The sequence below is a fragment of the Nylanderia fulva genome, unplaced genomic scaffold (genome assembly GCF_048542155.1).
Source record: "Nylanderia fulva isolate GAGA-0341 unplaced genomic scaffold, ASM4854215v1 Scaffold64, whole genome shotgun sequence".
In the NCBI taxonomy this organism is placed as follows: Eukaryota; Metazoa; Arthropoda; class Insecta; order Hymenoptera; family Formicidae; genus Nylanderia; species Nylanderia fulva.
Window position 1 is genome coordinate 544,260 of NW_028190742.1, and position 24,047 is coordinate 568,306.

A 24,047-nucleotide genomic window follows, 5' to 3' on the forward strand; every position below is an offset into this window, starting at 1 on the left:
AGATTTTAAATCATGTTTTATACAATTAAAATCCAAATACGTCAGTATTTAACTCACGTTGCCATTTGTCGAAGCGTCCACGATAGTTTTACGCAAAACAGTTACAATATGCTGTTTTATTTATACAATTTCTTGATAACTATGTAGACAAATGATTTCAATTTTCGTCAAAGTCCTTCGTAAATGTATAACGAAATAATTGTATCTATTTTCATTACATTCTTATCATTTTTAACTTGCTTTTGAGAGTTAAATTACAGGTGACATAACCTTTTTACTATGTCGCTCGTGTGTAAGAAAGATAGAGAAGTATAACTTTAATGATTAATTACTCGACCACCGTGCAGACAATTGCCTTCATCTTCGGCATGAACGACAGATTCTCATAGACGAATATCCCCCACAAATTTGAACTAATTCTTATTATTTTGACTTGAGCAACCACTCTCCTTGTCGCCCGTGTGTAAAAGAGAAAGAGAAGTATAACTTTAATAATTAATTACATGACAACCGTGCAGACAATTGCCTTCATCTTTGGCATAAACGACAGATTCTTATAGACGAATATCCTCTATAAATTTCAACTAATTCTTATTATTTTGACTTGAGTAACCACCCTCCTTAAGCGATACACCCGCAGACACCCGTTTTTCAATCATTTTTACCTTACTTTGACTTCTCATTCCTTAAGATTCAGACGGACTCAACTTGAAATTTTTCTAAGAGTAATATGACATCATATACTTCAAATTAAAACACAATTTGACTCAAAATTCGAGGTCCAGTAAACGGGCTAAAATTTGGCCTCTTTTAGGGTCACTTTATTTTAATTATGCTATATTTTATTTTTTTTATGCTAAACTCATGTTAAATTTAAATTTAAATGAAATAAAATAAATAATGGAGAGCGATCTAATATCATAGTTATAAATTCTAATTCTATAATTATAAATTCTATGTAAACAATATTGATAAATTTTGATATCAAAGTGTACTGTTTTTCTTAAATCTAAAATTAAATGAGCAATAATTGAATTTTTAAACTATGTTATTTGTAACGAAAACTGAAATAATTGGAATTTTTTGTATTTCAATATTTCTAGTGATGCTAAAGAGCAAACAAATTAGAAATAATGTTATAAGATATCTATTAAATATGCGATAATAAAAAATAATTAATTAATTAATTGATTATAAATATGATAGTCATTAATAAACTATTTACTAATAGAAACATATACATAGATAAAAATGAATCTATTGAAACTAAATGCTACTTTGATAAAATTAACTTAAAATTAAAACAACTTTTAAATTAATTTTTAAATAAACAACTTTTAAACAAAATTTTCAATAATTAAATATAATTTCTCATTTTTTCTCTATCTTATATTACACAATGTCTGTGCCATTTGTTTATTGAAAGTTAAAATAATGATCAAGACAAATAATATGAGTATATGTAACAATTATATTATATTAAATTGCGTGTTAATAAATATATTTGTTAAATGTACTATAATTAATGAAATTCTGCTCTATCACTTTAGATACATTATTACTAAACTTTGAAACAATTCGATCTGGATGCAGCTTAATCTTCTTTGTGTTTGTATAGCAGCTTGAGTAGCCTTGAAAATTAAGTTGCCTTGAAAATCATTTCCGCCTTGGCTCATTTTTTAATATGAAAGGGATATATATTGCTTGTAGACATAAGAATCGTGTGTCCTATCAAGACCTGCAGCCAGCTCTCAACGAACTCCCAATGCTCAGGTAAAGTGCGAAATTACATCGTAAGAACAGCCAAGAACAATAAGAAAAACTGAAGAAATTAAAACGAGTTGAGGAGAAATATCATCTTTGACTCGCTAGTTCTTTTTATTTATAAAATTCATAGAAGGAAACACGTACATATTGCGAGTAAGAGAGCGAATAAAAGGAATTAAATTAGATTCATTTTTATTAATTAGATTAATTAGATTAATTATTCTTCTATGCATCATACTTTTTTTATCAAATCGAAAAATATACAGAAATTTAATTGTATATAGTGTTTCTTAGAGCTAAATTTTATAATAGCTTTTTTTATCGCAACGTGTTTTCCTCTCTTCAAAAAGCGCCATTTTTTATTACGTGCAATTCGCATATAATATAATCTCTAGTTATAGTTAATATAATGATGTTTATGACATATAGTATCAAGTAGTGATTATTAAGCATACAATTAACAATCGATCTTGCGAAAATTTGTTATTTTTCAATTTCGAAGAAACTTTCCGATTAACTACTTATTATATTGCATCTATGAAAGGCAATAATTACAAATATTTTGGGATATTTAAAACATTTCTGATCAGTATAATTTTAATTTGGTTTAATTTTAATTACAAAAAGTCTAAATACTTATCGATGTTCAAAGTTTGCGATACTCTTTCATTACATGATACTCCAATCCTAATTATTGTCGTATAATGGTAATGTACATAATTGCGAAGAATACTTAATACAATCGTAAACATATCTTAAAGACTGATCGATCATTAGGTTTGTAATCGAATATCCCAGGTGTGCAATGAAGTTTAATTAGTTGAAGCAAAGAAAAGACAGATATATAGTAGCGTAGGAAAGCTGACGGTTGTGATAGTGGTAGTGGTACTATAATGCCAAAGTGACATTTTTCAATTCATTTAAACTATGAAATTATGCACGAATTTATTGTTGCTACCTTACGCACATAATCCGCCTAGAAATCATGCTCTTGATATAATCTAAACGATCATTTTTTAATTACAATTTAATTACAATCGTGTTTAAATATAACTTAGCATTATATTTTTTAAAATAATTAAAGCATATATACTGATATATAATTTTCTTTAGTTTTAATGCATTTCGATCTTCGAATTTCACCAAGAAATGTATCAATTAATCTAATAGATACGTAGAAGATACACAGAATACAATTCGATAATCAAAGATACGGAATAATGAAATGTATTATTTCGCGATCCAGACGCTCTTGAAATCGATCTTCTCGCAAAACTTTGGTCCAAAGGGAATGATCACAATTTCCGTGTGCACAATTGCTGAGTTATGACGTAAGTAATAGTGACAAACGCGCCATGGCCGTTGAATTAAAGTACAGTACAGTAATAAATATATAAATCTGCCATGATAATATGATCTGTGTATGACCTATACATATACCATATATAGAAGAGAACAGCTCTCAATTGCGATAATTTGATAATTGATTGATAATGTTGAAAAAAGGGTTCCTTATTTAAATGTCTAATATATCATATAATTAAAGAACAATAACTTATAATAAATAAAGAATGATAAAAAGCTATCTTACTTAAGGGAATCCTGAATGTTCTTGAAAAGTCTCTCGTTTCAGTCCTGTTTTATCGACAAAATGTGAGGTTAGATAAACTATAAATTTATTTATTGGTTATATGGATTGTTTTTTACCTGAAATTAAAGCGTTTCGCAATTTATTAATATTAATACTTTAATTTGTACAGGAAAAAGATTTATTAATCTGTATAGTCTTATATATATATATAACCTACATACCATATATATATATATATATATATATATATATGTAGGTTATAGAATTATAAAGAAAAAGAATTCATTTTTAACCTCACATTTTGTCAATAAAACAAGACTGAAACCATGACTTCTCAAAAACGTTTAAAATCCCCTTAATGGTTATTGAAATAGTTACTTTTAACATAATTCAACGACCAATTTGTTCATTTATAAAGATAATTCAGACGCATGTCTCCGTCGAGTTTATGCGCCATACAAAAAACATTCTGATAAAGAATGTGATTGAAATATCAGGCATAAGATATGCGTCGATGAATGTACAAGCAAATGCGCCATCTAGCGAGTGAAATGAGACAATGTAACCGAATAAAGAAAAATGATCGTGGAGAAATGGAAGTCACGCGCTATATTCAGTCGCCAATTTGACAGATCTTATACTCAATTAAAATGAAAAAAGTGATTACTGAATTAGACATGATTGCGTAGCCAAAAATCATTGAATATCAATATTAGCAAAATGAAAAAGAATCGCTTGAATTAATAAGTGACTTTAAGTTTTATGTATTTCGCTTTTATATACATTAGAGACACGAGAACAAATTTTTTTATTTCTATGTACAACTCTTTCACTTAATTATAAAGAATTTTTTTTTAAACTTAATATCAATTACTTAATACAAATAATTTTTAAAGATTTTCCTGTTTAATATATTTTGGACAATAGTAAAGGTTGAATGTATAATTAATTATTTATATTTAATTATACAATAGTTTTATTTTATATATAATATCACTGACGAGGTACTGTTAAAGACCGTTGGCCCTGGGTAAATTTCTCGTCTCTATCAAGTGGGCCCGGTGGGCCTGGCATCGATCGATAATTATGACAATAAATAACTAATAACATTTTATTTGTTGTACTATATTGTAAATTATAATTATATTAAGTTTATATTTAACATAACTAATAATTAAATATACAGGGTGTCCCCGACCACCCGTACACCCCTTGTATCTCGGAAACAGAGCATTTTAGAGAAAAATGGTTGAAGGGGTTGAAAAATGGATCGAAGAGGACTATAAGATGGTGGCAATGATTTGACCTTGAATGGTCCTTTGAAGGTCACGTGAAGGTCACCGTCAATTTTTTAATCATTAACCTCCATTTTTTATTTGATATTTTTGTAGCTTATCTCAAGAGCTTTCCAAAACACTATAATTAAATGTTTTTTCGTAAAATACTTTTCGAGTTATAAAGCTCCAAAGTTGCAAAATTTTGATAAAAATACAAAATATCTTGTGGAACATTCAGTTTTTGGCAATCTTACTTTATTACTTTAATATACAGAATAATAAAATTAATCAATAGGTGTTATGAAAACACAATATTCTTAAAGAAAAATTGTGCAACCTCTGGGGTGTACGAGTGACATTCTGTATATATAAGTATTTATATCCTTTTCTTAAAAATATCCTTTTCTTAAAAGTGCATGTTAAGTCGATTACTCGAATATATCGAAATGTTGAAGCCTCTTTATTTGCGATCTTATTGGATGCTGGCGCGTTGCGATATATTCGTGGTTAAGGTAGGTGTGTAGCATTCGAGCGCCTCGTAATGTAAAAATGATATGTTCTATTATGTACATAATTTGAATTCCTAAATTTCTATTGTGTACATCATTTTAATTTGATGAATTAAAATTAGTATATAATAGAAATTCGAGAATTAAAGTTATTTACATAATTGAAATTAAAATTATGTACCCTTGCGGAGAAAAAGTTTTATTTAGCACACACGAAGCGTGCGCTTGTGTTATCTAGTTATATATAAAATAGGAATTTGATACAAACTCCCGTAAGATCGTCGGTCTTTAATAGTACCTCGTCAGTGATAATATGTAATATTTTGTATAATATAATATTACAAAGTGTCAAGCACATATGACTTTTGCGCCAATTGTCATAAATTGAGATTTTATTCAAATGTCTAATTCTTTCGAGATCTCCCTTGACTTTAATTGGCGACTGAAAAGGCGAAACTGTTTATCCTCTAGAATAGATTTTATGGGGATTCTTTGATCGATCTTTGAGAATAAGGATAAGAGATCGGCTCGCGGTTGCATCCGATATTGCTGGAAACTAATTCACGCGAGTCTGGCTCATCGCTCCTCAGCACAACCGAGGGCTACAATGGTGTAGAATTAATTTAGAGTTGACAAAAAAATGCATGCAAATGTTTGTATCGTAAAATGTGTCGGTATGAGCCCAATAACCAACTGGGCGCCTTGACGCGAATTGATTGATTCATTGATCTATTAACGATTCCAGCGCGCCGACAGGAAATCATCAAGATGACTGAACAATTGATTGAGAGCATCAACACCGGGGATTTCGAAGCGTACACGTAAGTAATGACATATTTGTTAACTTTTTAAGAAGAAAAATAAAAAAAGACATTTTGTCAAGTTGCAAAATAATGTAAAAAAGGAGGGTATTAAAAAAGTGTCGATTTTTGCCCTCAAGTGCAAAGTGAATAGAATTGAAAAATCATTATTTGGATCCCCAGGTAAGAGGAAATGACAATTATTTGTCCGAGGAATGGTGAGAACATTGCTAGAATGGCTTAAGGGGATCCCTCACGATTTCTGTTTTATCGACGCAGTCATATATTTTCGTATTTCTAGTATATCTTTTTTCAAATTTGATATTATTAAAAATGCTTCTCTACGATTGCAATACATACATCAATAATCCCAGGGAAAATCGATTTGATATAAAAAAAGAGAAATAACAGTTTTTCTTATTTATTTTCATCTCGATTTGACATCTCGAACTGCAGACGAACTGTCAACCTCATCATATAAAACATATGCACTTTGTACGAATAAAAATACACATTCTCTGGAATTAGAGGACATGAAACAAAGCACTCTTATTCTCTAAACTTAGATTAGAAGTCTAATAAAAATTTGTAATTAGAAATACGATTTATACGTATGTGTGCGTGCGTTGTGTATACGTGCATATGCTTTGAATATATGTGCTGCTATTTTGTCGGTGTTCGTCATTTGCTGAGGGATCCCCTTAAATGTAGTAAAAAATAATATTTCCATAAACAGTTAATAATTTGAAAACCATAATTCTAGTCAGAGTTGTGAGTACATTTTGCATGTAAAGATCATGGACTACTTTAGCATTATCCAGAATACACCACGTAAAGGTATATAGTCCGCCTAGCATCCCTTGGCAGAGATCAGGAGCCCACAGTTCGTCACTTCTGCGGTATTTAAAGACTCAAAACCCTCTCTGCGATGTGTGTTGTGTGTGTATGTGTATGTGTGTGTGATGTTACAAATATTCGTATTCACATTCGTGAATATTCTGATTTCAAAATATTCGCATTCGTATTCGTATTCGCAGAAAATATGCGAATGTTTTGCGAATATTATACTTAAGTAAAAGTTGGTCTCTTTAAAGGAAAAAATATATAAAATGTAAAAAAACTAGATAATTTAATAATTGAGCCTTGAGTTAAGATACTATTTAGGAGATTTACTGATATTGAATACTTTGCATAATCAATATGTACAAATTCTTTTGCGATTAGAAATTCAAAATCACGTATATATACGCGCACGTATCTCGTACACGCACGCACACACAACACACACAAGGCATAGAAGGTTTTGAGTCTTCAAAAAACCGCAGGAGTGACGAACTGTGGGCTCCTGATCTCTGCCGAGGGATGCTAGACGGACTACACCTTCACGTGGTGCATCCTGGATAATGCTAAAATAGTTCGTGATCTTTACATGCAAAATGTACTCACAATTCTGAAACATGGTTTTCCAATTATTAACTATTTATATATAAATAATATTTTTTACTACATTTAAGCCATTCTAGCAATGTTTCTACTATTCCTCGGACAAATAATTGTCATTTCCTCTTACCTGAAGATCTAAACAATGATTTTTCAACGTCTATTCACTTTGCACTTGAGGACGAAAATCGACACTTTTTTAACATCCTTCTTTCCCCAAATAATTTAGCAATGTAATATTGTTAATATAAAAATTCTTTTATATTAACAATAACAATAAGAAGAACTTGTATCCCAATTTTTAGCTAAAAATATTCAGATAAAAAATTATGATAAATTTAGAATATCTTATATAAAATTTTGGTTAAAAAACGTCATTCAAAAACTTTTTTACAAGAATTTTTTTTAATATTATGATAAGGTTTTAATGTATTAATATAAAGGATTAAAATTATTTTATTAAATATTTTATTAATATTAAATATTAATAAAAAACCACTCCTCAATGTTTAAAGTCGACCAGACTGGCAATAATTTATTATAAATAATTATTTGAAATACAACAACGTTTCGGCTGTCATTGCAGCCCTTTTCAAGTACATCAAATTTAAAACAGTAAATCAACTTCTATGCAAACTACCGACAATGTTAACGCTTGTTTTGATGAACAATGTAAGACTGACAGAAGTAAGCACATATTAAATAGATGTTAACTGTTCACAAGAATCTTAGTCACTCTGTGTGACTAAGATTCTTGTGAACAGTTAACATCTATTTAATATGTGCTTACTCCTGTCAGTTTTACATTGTTCATCAAAACAAGCGTTAACATTGTCGGTAGTTTGCATAGAAGTTGATTTACTGTTTTAAATTTGATGTACTTGAAAAGGGCTGCAATGACAGCCGAAACGTTGTTGTATTTCAAATAATTATTTATAATAAATTATTGCCAGTCTGGTCGACTTTAAACATTGAGGAGTGGTTTTTTATTAATTATTACTGGCAACCTTAAGGATTATTATTTATTAAATATTAAATATTAATTATTAAATAATTAAAAGAGTAGCTATTAACTTTTAAACATTTGTTAATTTTAATACAAATTTTTACCATATATAATGACATAGATAGAATGATGAATGTACAAGCATATTCTTTGCTTCTTTTTTACTTGCTAAAAATGTGAAAAATACATAATATTTTAACATATACTTTCATAACAAAATTTGTATAAATCTGTAAAAAGAGAATATAGAATTAGTTGTTATCCAGCCAATATCATACAACAGATCTCTATTTTTTATGATCTAATAACTTTTGATACTTTATAAAAGAATATTTAAAAATTGTTCGATTTTATTCGATTATATTAATTTTTATAATTATTATATCACATCAATTAAAATTTTAAATATTAAAAACAATGTTGATGACTCTCGAGATATCCATATCATATATACAGGGTGTCTCAGAATTGACGGAAAAGTTCTTAATGGCAGATTCTTGGTATCATTCGAAGACAATTTTTCCTCAGCGAAAATGTCAAGACACAAATAATTTTCGAATAAACAGTTGAAAATAAAGACTTTTTTTGGAAACTAAGCCTTGTGGAAATAAAATATTGACAGAACTACATTTTTCAATTAATTTTAGGTAGAGTTTACTTTAATACAATTTTAATATAAGGTTTAGTTATAAAGATACATAATAACAAAAATTGAGAACAAATGCTAAAAATGATGGCTTCCCTCAACATTTTCACTAATTGTAAGAAAAAATCGTCTCCAAATGATACCAGGAATTTGTCATTAAAAACTTTTCCGCCAGTTCTGAAACACCCTGTATATATATATACATATATATATATATATATATATATATATGTATATATATATATATATATGTATAATAGTTAAATCGGTCTAAGAGCCAACGTGCGCGAAAATTAATTCTTTTTCGCGGATTTTTAAACTTAATAAATTGTTAAGATTTAAAATTTTAAAGTTGCCTTATCTATTATCTTCTCGGAAAAAGAATACAATTGGAATACACGTAAAAGGTCTCTTTGTAACTAGAAAATTGCCGTATTTTTATTCTGTCGTTTTTGACAGATTTGTTTGTAACACTTTAGAGTATATGCATTATTAAATATCTGTATATAATTTATATTTATATTTTCTCTCTATATATATATATCTATTAATAATCTATGTATAGATATTTTTTGACTAATTTAAAATCGATATTTCTTCGACGAAAGTTTTTGTGGAAAAACAATATGATGGTTAATTCCAGTCCAAATCTCAATTGTTAGCTCTTCTACCAGTATTAAATAAATTTTAGTCTATTGCAAAATTAAATGCTAATTAAATGCTAATTAAACACTGAAGTTCTTAATTAAATGCTTAAATATTTTAGCAAAAAATTATATTGATGGATATTGAATTAACATTGAAATAATTCTCATTTGTACAAAATTCAAATATAATACTTGAGAAAATAAAGATATGAGAATTAATACAAATTAAGTGTTAAAATATATTGAAAATAAATATTTATAGTTTTTTAAAAATATCTTCACACAAAAATTAATTGTTCTATTATCTAATCTACAAGAGTTAAAAATATTAAATACTAATAACATAAGTATGATATTTTAAATCGGCCAATAGAGCCCAAAGCGTGAAAATTAAAGACCGAAAAGTGAAAGACGCGGATTCGATTCCCGCTTCAGCGACTTTTCGGACCTATATTTTTCTCGCCTATTTTTCCATATGGAAGTTCGAGGTTAATTAATATATGGAACTTTTAGTAATCTCGTACCAAGAGATACAGTTCCGAAAAATTAATTTTCGCGCTTTGGGCTCTATTGGCCGATTTAAAATATCATATTTATGTTATTAGTATTTAATATTGAGAGCCGACAAAAATATTTCTTATTAAAAATATTAAAAATTAAATGCTTTCATATTTAAAAAAACATTCATCCAAAAAATGTTATGCAAAAGGGCAAATAAATAAAGGTATTCGGTTTGCTGCTCCAATTGCTTGACGTAATGCTATTTAATCGTGACACTAAAATTTATCAAAATTAATTAACGCTTCTGATCACTAAAATTTATTAAAAAATAGAACAGCGCGTTTATAAATATGAAAAGAACATAAATAAAATGATTTTCCGTTAGATAATAAAAAAATATTTGGAAAAAAGGTGTTAACCTAACGCAATGGTATCTAAATCGGGATTTTTAAATTTCTAAAATTAATAAGCGAAATGAAATGGTGAGAAAGCAATAATGTGCAAATTTTTAATTTGTATAATTTTTTTGTAAACATTTATTTTTTAATTTCTACGCTAATGTGTTCATAATATTTTAAAATTTAAAAATTTACAATTATAAGAAATTCACATTCCCCAAATTTACACCAAATTTAAAATAAATCATTCTTTAATAATATTTTATTTAGAATGTTCCGAATTAAAAATTTACATTTAAAATAAATTCAAAATTTAAAAAAAAATAAACCATTTTACAAATTTTCCACAAATTTAATATCGTTCTTTAATACTAATTTTATATAAGTTCGATTTATCAAAATTTACGAATGTTTAAGCATGTATATTTTTTTAAAATTAAAAATCTAATTATAAAAAATTCTTTTCATTAATCCTCGTTAAATTAAATACTAAACATTATTAATGATACTCTATTTATATAAAAATACTAATTTTTCGACCTGCGCTTTGCGCATGCTTCAAAGCTATATCTAACATTTTTTAAATATATATTTTTTTCGCGCGATCTATATATTGATAAGTACCGTCTGCCTGTCTGACCGCAAACTACTCCTTCATTAATGGACCGATTTTCTCGAAATTGGTATCAAAATACGATTTCAAATTTTTCGAGGTAAAAGCATTTAGCTTGATATATCAAAATTTACGAAAATTAAAAAATGCATATTTTTTAAAAATTATATAAAAATCGAAATTTTTTACTGATTATCGCAAAACTCAATACCATAAACATTATTTAATGATAATTTATTTACGTAAAAAAATTTACTCAGATATCTTAAAATTTATGGGAATTAGAGCAAGCTAAGACATTTCTTAAAAATTCATAATAAAAAAATGAATCCTTTCATTGATTTCCGTCAAATTAATACCAATCTTTTAATGCTAATCTATTTATATAAAAAAATTTATCCCGATATCTTAAAATTTACCACAGTTAGAATAATAGACATTTCTTAAAAAAGTCAAAATTTTATTAAAAATAAAACATTATATGAGTTTTTATAAAAATGAGATTAAATAAGAGTCATTAGTATAATAGCACTGCTTTCGAATCAACATCTTGAAAATCACACTTGATAATTTGATTGACCTGAGGGTCGAAACCTTGTGTTTGTAATAATTTGTACTGGCCAGTTAGGTCGAAATATTGATAAACTTGTATGGAGTAAAACCAAACAAGTTTATATGAGTAAAACATCACTGGCGACTTCAATAAATTTATCGGTATCTAAATAAAAGTGTTGTACTATATTTTACTTGTATGCCAATTTGCCAATTTGGAGAGCTATATGTAAGTCAAATATATAGTTTTGATATTTAAATTTAAAATGGGCAATTTTTAATGTTATGTCAATATTCATCTAAATATAAATCTACCAAACAATTTCGCACACATACATATAATTTCGAACTTCGGCACTTAATTAACATTTAATTTATAAGTTCGAATTACTTTTTTTTGCTGATAGGAAAACTAATGTAAGATAATAATCAATACTGAAAATATAATTATCTCAACATAGAACGCGCTAATCTCTTTGTAATGATTTCAGGAAAATCTGTGATCCACACTTGACCGCATTCGAACCGGAAGCTCTAGGTAATTTAGTCGAAGGAATGGATTTCCACAAATTTTATTTTGATAATGGTAATTATAACTTGTTTTCACCACCGTTGTTAATTATCGCACGTGTTTGTCGCTCATTACATTAATTAATAGTGATGTATTTTAGCACGCAAATAACGTGCATATTTATTTATATGTATTGTTTACATGCCATTGTTCAGTCAATAATAAAAGGCATTGTGTATGCTTCAAGAAAGCAATTTTCAACAAGAACCTCTTTTATTGTATCGATATAGTTAAGCTTGTCGATTCACAAAATTAAACGTTTATAGAACACTGATTACTTATTTATATTTTTGTAACTTTTGTTGATTTATATCTTATCGACAAGAATATATATTATAGTTTTGTATACATTATAGTTTTATACATGCTACTCTTACCTTAAGTTATAAGCTTATTACTTTATTATTTGATAAAAATATAATGCAGCAAATGAATATTATTTATAAAATATTTCTAAATGATTGCATGAATATTATTTTTGTCATTTTTATTATGTATAATTGCAAAAGTTATTCTAAACACGAACACAATTTTGCATGACTTATTTAATATTTGCTATAAATAGTATAATAAAGAGTAAAGAAAAAGATTGATTGGTGCATACATATTTACCGTCACGTAATGTTTAATTTAATTTTTTTTCAGTAATTCAGTATTTCATTGTTTTTCTTTAATTTATTGTATATATAATAGCATATTAAAATCAATTAAGCAAGTCCATTTCATAATTATTATCAAGAATTTTTTAGAAGCATGTTTCCATGTGGTATTATTCAGATTCGAAGACCCATTCTACAATACGTCGTATGTCGCAGTCGGATGTCGGAACGTAAGTGATTGTCTAATGAGAAAATTTCTTTTTCGAAAACAAAATTTCCGCATTGGACAATCGCTTACGTTCCGATATCCGACTGCGACATACGACGTATTGTAGAACGGGCCGAAAGCATTACATATTAATAGAACACTTGTATATTTCCAATATAATAATTTAAGTAAAAATTTTAATTTGTCTACGTACAGGAAATTAAGATTACTAAGCTTTCTTAATATCGATATTTAGCTATTGATTTATTTACACTTTTAATTTTTCTAATTTAATATTTATATCAATGTTTTTATTATAGTATTAAAGATATTAAAATAGATATAATTTTGAAAAAAATATTAAATTTCTTATAGTTGTGAGGTACGGATATCAAACATTTGTGATATTCTATATTCTAAAATAGAGAAATATATAGGCTGATTAAGAGCCAAGCCCAGCAGTTAACTTTTCTCAAAAATAAAATGCATTAAATTTATTTATTAATTCATATATATTTCGGATTCTCCTTTCAATCATTTCCGCAACTAAAATACGTGTATTTGAAAAAATATATATCTTTATTATGTTTTTATTATTATGAAATGTGAAGATATGTGTATCCACACGATATCGCATTTATAGTTTCTTCTCAGAGTTATTTTGAAAACATTTAATTCATTTTATCTGAGATTAAATTTTCCAAGATTACAGAGTTTCTTAATAAAAAAGAAAATTAACTAAGTTTTTTTGATGTCACAATTATAAAAAAAAATATATTTTCAAAATTATTTTAGAATATTTTTCTTCTTCCCCCCTTTTCCCATCCCCTTCTTTCTCCCTCTCCTTTTCTTTTCTTTCTTCTACCCTCACCCTTCGTTTTTGTTTTTTGTGATATTTCAACGCTACAGTAAATTGTTTATGTCGTTTGTTATAAACGTTATATCATAAAGTCGAGTAACATTAATTTTGTTTTTCTTAAACATTTTAAGCAGTCCTTGGGAAGAACTGTAAAGCTGTCAATACTACCATCTTGAATCCTCACGTTCACCTGCTGGGTGAAGATGCCGCTTGCATCGCATATGTCAGGCTGACGCAGTACATAGACAAGTAAGTAGAAATCGTAAAAACGAACACAGCTTATAATATTCATATAGGGTGTCAATTTGAAAATCATCAGTCAAAATATCTTGGGATCTAGTAAAGATATCAAAACACAATTTGAAATGAATATTGGGCTCACAGGGGGACATAAAATCGCAGTATAACGATCAAAGGGTGAGCCATTCTTTACGCGCCCTTTACTTTAACTTTAAAATCTTAAATGGAATTACTCCCTTTGTGATACCTCAAATTAAAGGCGTAAACGAGTACTTTTTATCTGTACAAGAAAAATTCAATTCGATCGATTTGTTTTCGAATAATAACGGTTTAACTGAAAATGTTATTTTTTAAAGCTGTAAATAAGGCTCGTTTCATTTAATTTTTGCTTCTTCCCTTATAAAAATTTATTACTAGTAACGCCAATTGATCACTTATTTCGAGTACTTAAATTACTGTATATCAGTAATTTAAATACTCGAAATAAGTGATTAATTGGCGTTACTAGTGATAAATTTCTATAAGGGTTCTTTGTAATAAAATTATAATAATAAATATTATCTAGACAGTACACAATATTTATGATAAAGAATCATAAATATTTATGAATATATATTTTTTCAAATATTGTACAAATATTTTGAAAATATTTTCTAAAAGCCTTTATTTAACATATTATTTAACATGTTATTAAAACATAGATTAAATGCTTTATATAATATTTATGGTATGTAAAGATAAATATTTATAGTAATTATTTTGTAAATATTTTTTAACTAAATTGTTAGTTCTTTTATTTACCGCTATGTGACGTATCTTTCTCGCATTTGATTTTTGTCGTGAGAATTATATAAAGCTGGCAAAAACGGAAATTAATAAAATTAAAAATATCATAAAATTATTTCTATTTTTGAGCTACATTCTGCAACAAAATGTCTTTTAACAAATAAATTTACGTATATATCGATGTGTACGTCAATTTATTTGTTAAACTACTCTGTTGCCTAATAGCGTTTTCGATTGGGGTGCACTGGCTGCACTGAATGTCAGGCGCGTGTTCGATTGGTAGTGCCAATGCGCACTTGACTAGTGTTGCGTGTTCGTTTGAACGCACAACACTCGCATAGTGCGCACTCAGTGCGCACTAAGTGGCACGAGATATTTTGACGGTGCCAGTTCAGTGCACTGGATGCATGCAAGCAGTAGGGCATTCTTTTGAACGAAAATTCGACATAATGAGCAATTCGGATTTGGCTCTCTTTAATATTTTGGAGACATTTTTGGAATCTTTTTCTAGTTCAAGCGAGCAAGAAGAAATAATTACAACTCTTCGAACTAGAAGAATAATTCCAAAAACTGTAAATTATGTAGAATGTGTGAAAAAAAAGGATAATGACACCGTAAGTGTTATATCTTTTTATATAAACATCGAACCTATACCTTTTTTTAAAATATAATTAATGTACTTAATGTAATAGCATTTTTATACTGAATAATAATAATTTTTATATTTGTCATACGTGATATTCTTGATCATCTTCTATATTTAATTACATATAATAAAAATCATTACTTAACTGAACACAAGATGTCGAGGTTACTTTTTCGTTCTTCCCGGAATCTAGTCAACTCAAGTGGCACTGAAAATTTTGGCGTGTTCATTTTCACCTGCACTATTCAGTGCAACCCATGGAACTTGTCCAGTGTTCGTGTAAACTGAGTGCGCACTGGTGCGCACTAACTTTTTCCCAATCGAAAACGCTATAAGTATATTCAGTGTATATTATAATTTTATATTCTTCAATGCAAAAGGTTTCCGGATGGATGCCGCGTGGTTAAACAGCGTAATGCCGACGTTTCGCAAACGTTGCACTTTGCATCTTCAGGGCTGAGAGCTCCGACATTAAACTTTCTTGGGTTGTGGTCCTTATACATATATATTATGGGAGGTTTTTTATCTACGGAAAAGTATTCCGTTATGACGCCACCTAGTGGTGTGAGTGTATATTAAGGGCAGTGTGCCAAATAGAGTTTGTTTGATAACCTTTGTCGCGGTTGAGGTTGTCGGGATGTTTCAGAATTTCTAGGGCTTCACGATGTTTTCTGGCAAAATAGCTTTGCGAGGAGGCTAGTCTGGTTGCTTTGTCGTATTGAACCGAGTGGCCCGTTTCCATCCAATGTTCTGCCAAGTCTGATTGACTAAAATGGAACCCCATACAGCACCGATAGATTGCAAAAACATTACAATAATCTTTCACCGCAATATTGCAATATTACAAATTCACTGCAAAATGTTGCTACATCATTGCTGTTGAATTGCAGCAATGTTAAAATGTCCGCTTTTTGGAAGATTGCAACAAAATATTACAACAATATTGTAATATGTTATGAGTTTGCAATAATGCATTGTTATTGCAACCATAAACTAATGTTGCATATACAGGTATATAAATGTAAATAAATCATTAATGAAAATACGTTGTAGTTAATTTATATATATTACAATATATAAATTATAGAATTTGGATTACATGCAATATTTCCGAAATATTAATGTCATGTTGCTACAAGTGTGCTGGAATTTTGTGCACTTATATCTCTGCAATGTCTTTATAATGTTGCATTGCAACTTGCAACATTGCAACGTTGCTGCAATATAATTGCAATAATCTGTGCTGTATGGGACATTTTGAAAATAAAGTCTTGAAAAACGCACCTCTCAAACTCTCTACATGGTTTCAATATGTTGATGACGTCTTTGTCATCTGGAGTCATGGCAGAGAAACGCTCCCTCAATTTCTCAGCTTTCTAAATTCTCAGCACCGCAGTGTTCAGTTCACAATGGAAATAGAACAGAATAATCAGCTCCCCTTTCTAGACGTGTTAGTTAAAAAGAACAAAGACGGTATCTTAGGCCATCGGGTTTATTGAAAACCAACACATACGGATCGTTACCTCCATGCCATCTCTTATCATCACCCGATTCAGAAAAATTCTGTCATCAGTTCATTAATATATAAAGCCTTAACAATTTCTGAACCAACTTCCCTGAATGAAGAATTAGAACATTTCAACCAAGTTTTGACCAAGAATGGGTACAATATCTATCGAACAACTGAAAGGCTGAAAAATAAAATCTCCAGTTCTACAAATATGAGTACATCAAGTGAAAAAGAAGGAGAAAAAGAAGATAAAAAATGGACGATCCTTCCGTATCTTCAGGGTACAACAGAACGTATTAGCAGGATCCTGGGTAAACACAACATCAAAGTAATTTCCAAACCTCAAAATAAGATTGCACAACTACTTCCTAATCCCAAGGACCGGAGACCACACTTAGAAACACCAGGTGTATACAGGATTCTTTGCTTCTGCGGAAAAGTGTACATAGGAGAAACTGGGAGAAAGATCAGTACATGAATTAAGGAACACCAACGGAATGCCAGGTACTGCCATTTTAGTCAATTAGCCTTGGCAGAACATTGGATGGAGACATTCGGTGCAATACGACAAAGCAACCAGACTAGCTTCCTCGAAAAGCAATTCGCCAGGAAACATCGTGAAGCCCTATAGAAATTCTGAAACATCCCGACAACTTCAACCGCGACAAAGGTTATCAAACAAACCCTATTTGGCACACTGTCCTTATACACTCACACCACTAGGTGGCGTCATAACGGAATACTTTTCCGTAGATAAAAAACCTCCCATAATATATATAAGGACCACAACCCAAGAAGGCTCAATATCGAAGCTCTCAGCCCTAAAAATGCAAACTGCACCGTTTGCGAAACGTTGGCATTACGCTGTTCAATCACGCGGCATCCATCCGGAAGCCTTTTGCATTGATGATTTCAATGGCCGCGAAAGTTTCAAAACTAGAATTTTATTTTCTATTTTAAAATAAAGGTTACTTATAAACTTTTTTTTACACATTTTTAACTTTTTATAAATGGCTAATAGAGTTTAAAAACACAAAAACATTTAATTAACCAAATTTTAGATTAGACTATATTAACTAATCGTTTTGATTAAAAAATCGTTGATTATATTTTCTTAACTTATGATTTTTTACTGAATATTTATTAAAGAAAATATAAATTTTTAAAAATCTGTATTATAATGATTTAATAAATATATTTATAATATTTACCATATTTATCGTAAATATATTCTGATATTTATGATAAATATGTATGATCTATTGAATCTAAGACTCCAAAATCATTTATAAAATATTTATGTGATAAATATTTATAAAATATTAAAATAATTATTACAAATATTCTATAAATATTTTCTAAATATTCTGTGCTGTCTAGGTTCGCCAATAATTTTTCTTATTTATGATATTTTTTGGTTGTGGAATTTTTAGTACTTTTCTCGTATTCGCCGCTAAAATTTTTTTAGAAATCATTTTTACATTACTGCGCCAAAGGTATCAGAATCTTGCTGATATTTTGTAATATTCTAACTATATTATATCCAGGGAGAGATTGTGCAGATTTCGGAAGAAAACATGTCTGTTTCGCACAGGTTTCCATCCATAAAACGCCTGCAAAGTCCCCCTTCACTGTAATTTGTCAGTGCCAGCAACGAGTGTCATCAGGCCCGCAAAACATTGAACTGCCAATATTGGATGTTGCGACTTTTAAAAATGTTCTCTTTCATACTAACAATAAGTAGAGTTCTATAATCTTAGAACATATATACTTGGATAGAGAATTGCTCTATTTTAAAAAATATTTGTATCTAAGTTGAATGCGGGAGAGAAAGATGGCTTGTAACCTTTGCTCGCAAACGCGGATGACGTCACGCTTATCGCTCCGTGTAAAAATGGAATTGTAATTTTTAATTGCAATACAATTGATGATAATAGAATAGGTTATAATTAATGTCAGGCAGTATACATACAGTGACAAATAATTTTGCATACTGATGTCACCAATATCTCCTAACTCCATTGAACTATATATTATATTGGAACGCGCACGCCTGTTCTGATTGGCGGTCGGTATTGTGGGACTGCGATAGTTGAATTGGGACGATGCTGTTCTTGTTTAACTATGTTGATCACGTGACCTGATGTATTACAATGATAGTTTTCAGAAAAAAGAGATAGCTTCGTCTCAATTCAACCACAGTTTAGCTATAACCAGTTACGACATAAGCGTCGGAACCTTTGATGTTCGTGTTTCTCAGTCACGTGGCTATGCGCCATGTTCTTGATAGCGCGTTATTCAAAGATATAGAATACCAAAATGATGATTTAATAATTTTTTAGGTACTCATACGTACTCTATAATAATGAAATCGTCATTTATAAATAACATTACAAATAGTCTTAAATCTTTAAAAAATCTTAACATATGATGATATAAATAAAACTGGATTTTGTCCAAATATGTTTTTATACATAACACAAGAAAATTTCATTATGGCTTGAAAATTATTTCTTGAAAAAATACAAATGATCTTTACTAATTTATCTAAAACAAGAAACGCAGGTTAGATACACGCGTCATATGTGGGCACCGCCATTTTTGATGGTACAGTTGACGCATGCGCCCTCAAATATTGTACGCAAAATTTCACTGACTGTCGTAACTGGTTATAGCTAAACCACAGTATAAGTATACGCAGTAGCGACAGTGAGCCATCCGACCCGGTATCAAATTTTAATGCGCATACGCGAGTTCGTACATCTAACAATATGGCTGCGCCAATGTCACATCAGGTAACCTTTAATTCTATAGCTTTATGTTTTTTATGATTAGAATACGTATATTTGAATCATGGCGGCCGTACATCTAACAACATGGCGGCATACCACGTGACTTGAGACTATCTACATAAAAAATGCCGACACTCACTGTCGCTACTGTGTATACTTATACTGTGGCTAAACTGTGATTCAACTATTTCTTTTTGGCCGCAGTAGCCATGGAGGGAATATGGCCGTGCGCGCTCCGGTATGATGTATATAGTTCAATGCCTAAAGCGGGGAGCATACACTTTTGCATAAGCGCATAAGCATATGCATAAGAAATTCGATTAGTTGAATTTCTTATGCATACATTTATAGACTAATCAAGATTATTATGCTTACGCTTGTGCGCCTATGCAAAAGTGTGTGCTCCCCGCTTAAGCCTATAATCTTCTATAAGCGCTGCTTTCGCTAATTCGCGTTTGCGCATTGCAGATGAAGGTAACAATCTACACAGAGAGAAGTTTCTTTCAGAATTTATCCTGAAAATCATGGTAATCATGAGACAATGTAATATTGGAAGAATTTTATAAGAGTTGCTCTGATTAATATTTGTCACAATAAAAAATAATAATATCTACACAATAAGATAGAAGATACCCAGCAAACACCAAGTAATATACCAAGTAATAACAATTATATAACTGTTAGTTATAATTTTCTATGCAACAATGTAAATGTAATATAACACGTGTTATATTGCATTTACATTGTTTTATTATGTAAATGCAATATATGTAACACGTGTTATTTGTGTTATTACATTTTACTATGTACAGAATAAAATTAATCGAACATACCCAGCAAACATCAAGTAACAATTATATAACTGTTACCCAGGTAGCAAGCTGACGTCATTAAACGTTAAAATGACATTATCAACGTTAAAAGGACGTCATTTATGATATTAAATATGATAATGATATTAAAAGAATTTTATAAAAGTTTCTTTAATTAACATTTATCATAATAAAAAGTATTAATATGTACATAGTGAATTTTACTATGTACAGGATAAATTTAATCGAACATACGCAGCAAACACCAAGTAACAATTATATAACACGTGTTATATTGCATTTACATTGTTGAATGGGAAATTATAACTACCTAGGTAGCAAGCTGACGTCATTAAACGTCAAAATGACGTCCTTTTGACGTTGATGATGTCATTTTGGCCTATAACATCGACGAAGTACTATTAAAGATCGACGACCTTACGGGAGTTTGTGTCGCCTACTAATGAGGCCTGTCGGTATGGTGTCGATAACTATTAAACTCTTATTTTATATATAATATATATAAATACTTATAGGTATATATATATATATATATATATTTAATTATTAATTATGTTGAATATATAAACTATATAATTATAATTTGCAATATAGTAGAACGAATAAAATGTTCTTATTAGTTATTTATTGTCATGATTATCGATCGATGTCGGGCCCATCGGGCCTATTTGATAGAGACAGAAATTTACCCACGGCCGACAGTTTTTAACAGTACCTTGTCAGTGCCTATATTCAGAGATGCACCAGGTTCGAACCATTGACATCAGAATATAATAGACAGAGATGGAGCATTAGTTATCAATTAGGACGAGGAGGGTGATTTTTGCGGTAAGGAGGTACTCTATGAACTTCGGTTAAATTCGATTACGCTCGATAATGTTAGACTAATATATAGAGGAGAGGAGCAACTGATTCTGATGGTAAGGGGAGAGTTAATGAACTTCGGTACACTTCGGTCAGTTCCGTCAACGTGGAACCAATCTCGGAACTTCAGAAGTTCATATACTCCCTCCTAACGCAAAAATCACTTGCCCCTCTCAAAAGGCTATGTTCTATATATTCAGATGTCAATGAGATCCGAATAGTTTTTGATTGGCTCTTGAACTCACATGGTTTTTTTGCTATCATCTAATCATTGCAAGCGCGCGTAAACACAAATATCACTTGGTACAAAGCACGATTGTGCAAGGTGCAGATTGGTATTGTGAAAAGATAATTGATCTTGAGAAAATTAATTTTCGAGCACAATTTTGATATTTTAGTGACAGATTACACTAATCAACACTATTTTTGTCACAAAAGGAATGACAAAATAAGATTTAAATAAGATTTTTCTCGTAGATTACGAATCTAAAATCCAAAATGTTCACGTCACATTTAAAAAAAAAATGTTTTTAGTATTATTTGAACTTCTGTCACAAAGAAACGGGACGTGATAGAATATTTTATGTGAGCTCAAGTTAAAACTTGAACCTTAAATTTTAATGTTATGAAGTAAAGAAACATGTGACAATACTTATTGGGTGCTTTTCAGCAAGCAACACAGGCGACACAAAGTCACACTGTGTGCGACACAAGTGCTTTTCTACTATTACCCAATATAACACCACCTTACTCAGCTCTTTAGCTAAGTCGCTTTGTGCTCAATTGTGTTACACTAGTGTTACACAGTGTCTATCTGTGTCTTTCTTGCTGAAAAGCACCCATTATGAAGTCGTGTAGCATAGGTTTTTTGACTGGGCGCGCGTTAATATTAATCTTGCGTTTGATAACAAAAATATATAAGAACAAAAAATTAAAAATGAGTGTTTCGACGAAATTTTTAATTTTTCGTTCTTAAACCCATAAAAATGGCAGATTAATACAAAATAGGAACAAAAAATTAAAAATTTCGGCGAAACATTCATTTTTAATTTTTTGTTCCTATTTTGTATTAATCTGCCATTTTTATTCTGAATTTGGATATTAAACTCGAAATCAACAATGCGGAAATCCCCCAAAAAGCATTTTCGTTTACACTTTGACTAGTTTTGATTTGACTAGTTTGTTTTGTTGTCAAATGCGAGATCAAAATTGGCGCGCGCTGAATCCAAAAACCTGTGCTACACGACTTCACAGTCACAGTATTGTTACATGCATTTTTTCTTCATAATATTAAAGTTTAAGATTTAAGCTTTAATCTGAGCCTTCATAAAATATTCTGTCATGTTCCGTTTCTTTATGACAAAGGTTTAAAAAATGCCAAAAACGAGTTTTTCTAACCTTTTGACCTCGTTTTTCTCAAAAACGTAACGTAATGGAACATTTTAGATTTCAGACTTGTAATATACAGGAAAAATTCAATCGAAATAACCTGTCATTTCATTTGCGATGACATTAAAAAAGATTAAAAAATGTTGACCAGTGTTATTCTTCTATATTCCACTTATATGTGGATAATTTATTTTTTAACAATATTATTCAAATTCTGAAAGGAGTGAGACAAAATATGCTTGTCTCATTCTAACTTATTATAGTATGTACTAGTTCATCAGTGCGGGAATAAAACAAGTCTATTGTGCGCTCCACTGCTTCGCTTGTTAATCTGTATTCTGCTTCATAGTTACAAGATGACGACTGTCGGGAAGGAGTGAAAAGAAGCAACAATATTATTCAAATTCTGAAAGGAGTGAGACAAAATATGCTTGTCTCATTCTAACTTATTATAGTATGTACTAGTTCATCAGTGCGGGAATAAAACAAGTCTATTGTGCGCTCCACTGCTTCGCTTGTTAATCTGTCTTCTGCTTCATAGTTACAAGATGACGACTGTCGGGAAGGAGTGAAAAGAAGCAACATCTCTAATTATAGGACTCTAATACTCTAAGATTCTAAGTAATGCGCCAATCTCTTTCCGCACTTTGCCTATGCACAGACGACTGCACGATTTCTCCCTGGATACAGTACATTCCCAGCAAACACCAATATATAATTGTTACATTGCTATAATAAAACGGAATATAACAGGTAATATAACGTGTACGTTACATGTAACATCCATGTTAGTTGTAATTTCTCACTCATAGATGTAACATTTTAATATAACATATATTACATTGTAGTTATATTGTAATTATATACCAAATAGCACATTGATGTATTGATAAGTCAGTGCTATCTTGGGATATAATGACAATATAACTACAATGTAATATATGTAATATTAAAAATGTTATATCTATGAGTGGGAAATTACAACTAACATATACGTTACATG

The 24,047-nt window shown here is 29.8% G+C and overlaps 1 protein-coding gene across 13 annotated transcripts in view; it reads left to right on the plus strand.

Annotated features, from left to right (window-relative positions):
• Positions 1-24,047, plus strand: part of CaMKII (Calcium/calmodulin-dependent protein kinase II) — a 205,810-nt gene that overhangs the window by 178,023 nt on the left and 3,740 nt on the right. For 5 of the 13 annotated variants that reach the window (XM_085488162.1, XM_029301442.2, XM_029301446.2 and 2 more), the window contains 4 exons: positions 1,711-1,773; positions 5,890-5,965; positions 12,239-12,333; positions 14,116-14,233. In XM_085488162.1, the coding sequence (XP_085344288.1) occupies positions 1,711-1,773; positions 5,890-5,965; positions 12,239-12,333; positions 14,116-14,233 (352 nt within the window). The remainder of the gene's footprint in view (positions 1-1,710; positions 1,774-5,889; positions 5,966-12,238; positions 12,334-14,115; positions 14,234-24,047) is intronic. The other 8 variants (XM_029301443.2, XM_029301447.2, XM_029301445.2 and 5 more) reach the window with 3 other exon arrangements.